At 35.2% G+C, this 7,192-nt stretch overlaps 2 protein-coding genes across 2 annotated transcripts; both read right to left on the bottom strand.

Moving 5' to 3' along the window:
* Positions 1–2,568: 2,568 nt before the first annotated feature.
* Positions 2,569–3,800, bottom strand: LOC131017274 (F-box/kelch-repeat protein At3g23880-like). The gene has a single exon (XM_057946002.1). The coding sequence runs from the start codon at positions 3,716–3,718 to the stop codon at positions 2,615–2,617; it is 1,104 nt and encodes a 367-aa protein (XP_057801985.1). The 5' UTR covers positions 3,719–3,800; the 3' UTR covers positions 2,569–2,614.
* A 1,516-nt stretch (positions 3,801–5,316) lies between these two features.
* Positions 5,317–6,328, bottom strand: LOC131018230 (F-box/kelch-repeat protein At3g23880-like). Its single transcript, XM_057946954.1, has one exon. It carries the CDS (start codon positions 6,316–6,318, stop codon positions 5,317–5,319), a length of 1,002 nt encoding a protein of 333 aa, XP_057802937.1. The 5' UTR covers positions 6,319–6,328.
* Positions 6,329–7,192: the final 864 nt, after the last annotated feature.

Below are 7,192 nucleotides of genomic sequence, written 5' to 3'. Positions count from 1 at the left end.
GTCTCAGTCGAGTCGTATTCTGCAGCAGAGTCTGGTTAGTAATTATCAATTAAGTATTTATCTAATAAATATAAATATTAATATATATATATATATATCTATACATATATATATTATTACCTTATTTATCTTATATAAATGCATGAATAGCTCTTGGATGGTGAAGTCCCCCCGACTGCATCTAACTACAGCACTTTCCTCCGCCTACACATGCACGCAGATGGAACTTTTGTGTCAGAAAAGGATGCCAAACTTGATGTAAATGTTTAAGTTTGAACAAATATTAGTAATACATAGTAAAATGTATTTATTTTATAATAATTGTGCATTGTTATGTATGAATTAGGCGGATATTCATCGCGTTGCTGCTGAGACAGGACGAGAGGACCGACTCGATGAGGTCTACTTGGAGCTCGTACGTCCCGGTAGGTCACGACTGTACGGCACTAGAAGTGCCGGTGTGAGCCAGTTTAGTAGGGGGTCTACTAGCAGTACAGGCTCTTCTCAGATGTCTCAGTGGATGTATGAGACTCGGATCTCCACACTGGAGGAACGCCTCCAAAGGGCTGAGGAGGATAGGGCGGCCCAAGAAGCAGCATGTGAGGCCGAACGAGCAGCACGTGAGGCCCTTGAGCAGCGGATGAGTCAGTTCGAGGAGATACTGAGGCGGTTGGGTCAGCTACCTTGAGCAGCACTTCTATGTATCTATATCATGTTGAACTATATATTTTATTTATGTTATGTTTCTGAACAAACAAAATTACACTTGAACTTTGTTTAACATTTGTGTTTTGTTGAACAATTTAATTGTTTTATGTTTTCAAATCGTTCTATTTATTGTGAGTGAATTCAAGGTATGCAAATGAATTCAAAATACATTATAATTACAAAATGAAAATACTTATACTCTATAGCGTAGATTGATAAAAAAAAAATTAATAACATATTAATTAATAAATAGATATATTGTTTCGACATAAAAATAAGGACATATATGCAAATGAATTCAAAAATACATTAAAATTATCAAATTAAAATACTTATGATTAATAAACTATATTGATAAAAAAAATTCTTAAAAATAAATTAAAAAATAAATATTTATTTGCCATAAAAATAAGGGCGGCACGAGACTGGTCCGTAATTAACAACATCACTTGGATATCATCTCGTCATATTCAAATGTTATGAATATATGATATATATTGTATATTGAAATAGCCTTTAAATGATTTAATAGGTAATAGATATATCAATTATACGAGTGTTCTCTACTGGGGACAATTCAAAAGGAACTTCAAGGTTAAGCGTGCTTAATTGACTTAGAGCACAACTAAGATGGGTGACTCACTGGGAAGTTCGCCTAAGGTTTGAAATACTGTATAAATACGAAAATATTAGTGGAGATAAATAAATAAATAAGATAAATAAAATAAGATAAATAAATAAAATAAATAATTATATAATTAAAATAATTATATAATTACCGGCGGCACATTGCCGCCGGTAATTAGCGGCGGCAATGGCCCGCCGGTAATCACCCGGCATCGACGACCATCGGTGTGGTGGTGGTGATCACCGGCGGCATCTCTACCGCCGGTAAATGTCCGGCGAACCACCTGAGTTCCCCGACAAAATCTACCGGCGGCTAATCTCCGGCGAATGAGTTTTGCCGCCAGTAATCACATCTCCGACGAGATAATTGGCGGCGGCAGAGGGCCACCGGTAATTGAATCGCCGGTGGCCGCCCCTTTTTTACCGGCGGGAATTGCCGCTGGTATTTTTTTTTTTTTTGGTAGTGTATAGACCATCACACCGTCGTAGCATTAGGTACTCGAGTCTCGGGAAGTGGCTAGCTTCAGTTCTCCAAAAACGCAAATATGATCTGTCAATTAGCAAGACTCAGCTCACCGAATTCTCCCTCAAATGTTTCCCCCAAAAGAAGTGAGCCTATTGGAGTGGGACGGAGGTAGTATAATACATTAAATGGATCAGAGACCAAAGGTTCTTAGGAACATTTCTTCATACGTAGCCTACATTAATTAATTTGCTAGCAGTTTCTTGGGCTGATTGGGCACAAGCTTTCACTAAATTTTTAATTTTACAAATGAACTAAATATTCTTCTTTCAAATAAACAAATTTTTGTTATAAACTAGAGAAAAATAAGAGAATATGTATTAAGCGTATTTAATAACGGCTTCTAATTATACAAGTAGGAAGTTAGGATTTTAGGGAATATGAGGGCCAAAGGCCTCTAAATATACAAGTAGGGAGCTAGATTTTAGGGAGATTTCTTGGTCAACACTCATAATATATATCAATAAGATATATTACATCAACTTTCAATTTATTCTGATTTTTGACAATGTTGTCAATAGCCTTAGATGCCTAAAATTTTTACATGACTTGACCTATCGATGTACTAAATGATATACTATCGATGTACTAAATGAAAAAGTTTGATATGCAAGTGACTTGGTATTAACAAGCCTTTTTACAAAAAATTGATCGATTTGTGCCAAAATAAGAAACCGCAATAATTTACGAAAATAGGTGTAAACGGAATATTCAGTTCATGTGCAAAAATTAAAATTAGGTGAAAGTTCATATATCTTAGGCACAGTTACCCCTCTTGTTAGGGGTAGGAGAGACTAAACTTTCGACGTAGAGATTCACCGCAAAGAAAGGTTTAAGTTTCAACATCATCATCCTGTGCTGGATCATCCGCGAAAGCACATGATCATCCTGTGCTGGATCGTCGAGCTCAAAAGTCGAACCACGAACTAGCCCAATCTCCACATCATGGAGTGCGCTGAATGGGGCTACTGGTGGAAGAATTTCACAAGGCTCATAAACAACAACATCCCTCACTTTCACCCAACAATCTTGCTTCATTACCCACACTTCCAAGTCTATAATGTGTGCACCAGTGAACACATCAAAGGGCATTCTCTTGTTATAACAAACCACTCTAAGGCACCCCTCGTTGAGGCTCAACATCCGCGTCGACTCACATGGAATCTCCATCACTCCGAACTCCTCGCTCTTCAAGTCGAAGGTAACAATGTCGGCAGCATACCATCCACCACTCCCGCCCCTCCTCTTCCTCAGCCAGTGAAGCTTCCCGCTCACAAACTCCTCCTTACCATATATTAATTCCAAATCGAAATCAGGATACTCAGATACTATTTTCCATGAATTTGTGTTTGAGTTATAAAGTTTACCCAGTTTACCCACCAGCCGCTTACGACTACACATAACAACAAACACCTTGTGTGCATCGTTCGATTCGTCCCAACCGAACCCGTAACTGACAATGGACCAACGCATATTATCCTTTACGAATTGTGGTAATTCCTTGGAGATTCTGGTTGCAGGATTCCACAATATAAAACGCCCTTTCTCCGGATTAATGGAGCAGCAGACCAGCCCATTACAGCAACCCACGATAAAAACCGGGGCCCTCGACAGTATATTCACCCTATCATCCAACAAGTTGAGAGGCTTTTGAAGAACAAGCCTGTGATGGGAAAGAGATGCGTTTTTGGACGAAGTTTGCAAGTGGGTTTTGATGAATCGGTCGCTTCCAATCAAACAACGCCACGATTTCGAAACGCACCTAAATCTCAGGAGAGATTTCACCGCAAGTCTTGACAGTATTTCTTCGGTGAGTTCTTGGGGGAGATGGAGATATCGGCGACTGTTTGGGGTCTCCATAGCTGGCGGCGGCAGTGGTTTTCGAGGTATTTAGGATAAAAGGGTTTTGGTTGCAGAGTTATAATTGGAATAGATTGTTTGCACAAATAGTTTTCGTTCACAAGGGTTAGATATTCTCTACCATTAAAATTTCTAATATGTCTATGCTATATTAAAAAGGCAACTTCCAATTTTATTTGAAATTAATTTTAAATTAATTTTAAAATTGAATTACAATTTTGTAATTATAATAAAATTGAAGGTTTGTCTGTATACTGTATTTTTTTTTCTTTTTCTTTATCTTCTTACTTTTTGTTTATTTCTTTCTAAAACTTTAAAATTCGATTAATTATAAAATATTTAATATGCATATCAAATTGAAGATCGCGATAAGAGCTTTAATTTGATATATTTTATAGAAATATTCAATTTAAAATGTAAAAGTTATATTTATCATGATAAGAGTTTTAATTTGATGAATTTGTAGTGTAAAATTATTTTCCAAAATAGAAACATATCATTATTATTGGAAAAACACAATAGAAAAACAGACCAACAATAATGAGACGGAGGGCTTTATTTTTTTTAATATATAATCGAAGCCCATATATATCAATCAAAGTTGTTTCATCAATGAGTTACAATATGTACGGCACCTCTATATGAGAAATAGAGTTGTCAAATGGGTCGGGTCGGACCAACCCGAATTTAGTCCACTGGGCTTTCGATTTATACCGGGTCGGGCCGCCGACTTGAAATATGATTGGGCCTCAAAATAGCCCAACCCAAATATTATCGGGTTAGCGGGCGGTCAGGCCAAACCCGCCTAATAATTTTTTTTCTCTTAAATTCTATTTTTTTGCTATAAAAATGCTAAAAATAAAATAAAATAAATTAAATTGCCTAACATCAAAATCAAGTCATCAATTCACAAATATTATTAAAAATCAAATAAAAATCTTAAATCATAATATTATAAGTCAAAACACAATAATAAATAAATAAATATCCTATAATAGATAGTTTATTAAATAACACTTCAAACTATTTAAACAAATTTAAAGTTCTAATAGTATATATATTAAGCAAACTCAAAATTAATAGAATTGTATTCAAATCAAGAAAACACTCATTTTAAACTACATATTTAATTAATTTATACCAAGTATTTAATTCAAGATATAATATTTTTTATATTTAATTTAGATGCTAAAATTTCTCAATTAATGAGCTAACATTAGAGTGAAATTTGAACATGAATATTATTTTTTTTATTTTAAATTTTAAATATATAATTATATAAGTAAATATTATAAATTATATAAGTAAATATTATAAATTAATAATTAAAAAATTCGGGAGGGCCAAAAAGCCCAAAAACCCTGGGCATTTTAGCTGGGCCGTGTGGGCGGGCTTTTTAGGCCCGATTTTTTTGGGCCAGGCTAATTTTGACAGTTTTAATGAGAAACAACAAATTAAGCAAATCCAAAATCAATCAAAATAACTACATAAAAAAAAAAAGTTAATCAAAATAACTATATTAAAATGGAGCAAGACATACTCCTCTCGCTCTCAAAAAGGTATTAGAGAAATAAAACGCAATGCAACCACAAGTTTCTTCAAACCTTGTCAAAGACCGGAGATACTAAACTTTCAAAGTAGATATTCGCTTTCAATGAACGTTTGATTACGTCGAGCAGCGAAAGCACATCCTCTTCTACAAGATTAAGTTTGTGAACCAAGAAAGCCGATCCACGGATTAGCGAAATCTCTGCGTTTAGGCCTCTCAAAACTCGTTTCACGAGTGAAAATATTCGACAAGGCTCATAAACAGGAACATCCATCACTTTCACCCAAGAATCCTCTTTCATAATCCACACATCAAAGTGTGTTCCCTTGTTATAAGAGAACACGCAAAGGCATCCCTCGAGCACGCCCAAGCTCGCTATCGAATCACATGGCAGCTCGATCTCTCCAAACTCCTCACTCTTCAAATCAAATGTAACAACGTTCATTCCACCATTGCTCTTCATCCTTTGCCAATAAAGCTTTCCACTCGCAACCTGCGCCCCACCACGTACAAAACCAAAACTCCGATACTCCACCGTCTTCCATGAATTTGTCTTCGAGCTATAAACTTTGCACATACGCTCGTGAAGACCAATAGCAAAATCCACAAACACCTTGTATGCGCCACTCGATTCATCCCAACCGAACCCATATTTGATCAAGAACGAGGGTCTATCTCCATTCTCTGTCACTATTTGAGGTAATTCGTTGGAGATTTTAGTGGCTGGATTCCACAAGACAAACTGCCCTTGCTTGAGAAAGCAGACAAGTCCATTACAGCAACCCACCGGTTGAACGAACTCCGTCAGTAAACCCAATGTAAAGCTCATAGAATCATGAATATGAATGAGTCTGCGATGGGAAAGAGCTGTGTTCTTTGATGAATTTTGGAGGTGGGTTTTGATGAATCGCTCGCTCCCAATCAAAGAGCGCCATGACTTCGAAACGCACCTGAATCTCAGGAGTGATTTCACCCCAAGCCTTGATAGTATTTCTTCGATGAGTTCTTCGGGAAGAAGAAGGAAAGATAGTTTGCTGTGTTTGCTATCCATAGTTGGCGGCGGCTCCGTTTCGCAGAGTTTAATTTGTTTACGATTTGATTCTAGCTGTATTTATAGGTTTAAAATTGAAGTTTTTGTTTAAAAATCAAGATTCAAGGCACTTATTTTTATATTAAAAAAAAAAACGTTTTGCAGAGTTTAATTTGTTTACGATTTGATTCTAGCTGTATTTATAGTTTTGAAATTGAAGTTTTTGTTTAAAAATCAAGATTCAAGGCACTTATTTTTATTTAAAAAAAACAGATACAAGGCCCTTAAATCGGGCTGACCTATATACGCTCTCGTTCTTTATTTAAAAAGTATTCAGTTTGGTGTCGCACTTATATATATTTTTTTCTTTCATATCTTTCTTCAATTGATATATTACTTTAATATTAATTTATTATTTAATTAGGGTGTATAGTTATTTTTTACTATCATGCACTTATAAATTTAATTTTTATTTCATTTTTTTATTTACGAAAATATAGAAAGCACAAAAAAGGGTGAAAATGAAAACAGTACAACTTGAAGGACACAAATAAAAAATTTAAGTTCTAATTATCCTTAGGGAGTGTTTACTTCGGAGGATTAGCGTTTTTATCATTTAAGCTAGTTTTGCTTTATTATTATCCTACGAAAATGATGGGATTAGAGATATCATGCTCTTGAGGATAAAAATACTCAATCATACATATAATCAATCATGCAAGTAAACGCCCGGTAAAGGGAGATCTCACTCAAGTTACGGTTCTGTTTTAAAAATTAGCTCGAAATTAATCGATCGTTAATAATGCATCTCTAACGATCATTTATTTATTTATTTAGAATTTTTATTACTAACAATCGAAATAATGGTCGTTAGTTTAAATGTGCTAGTTTATAC

This window comes from Salvia miltiorrhiza, chromosome 3 (genome assembly GCF_028751815.1).
Source record: "Salvia miltiorrhiza cultivar Shanhuang (shh) chromosome 3, IMPLAD_Smil_shh, whole genome shotgun sequence".
Classification (NCBI taxonomy): domain Eukaryota; kingdom Viridiplantae; phylum Streptophyta; class Magnoliopsida; order Lamiales; family Lamiaceae; genus Salvia; species Salvia miltiorrhiza.
The sequence above is the reverse complement of the archived record's forward strand: the minus strand, read 5'-3'. Positions and strand labels throughout refer to the sequence as shown.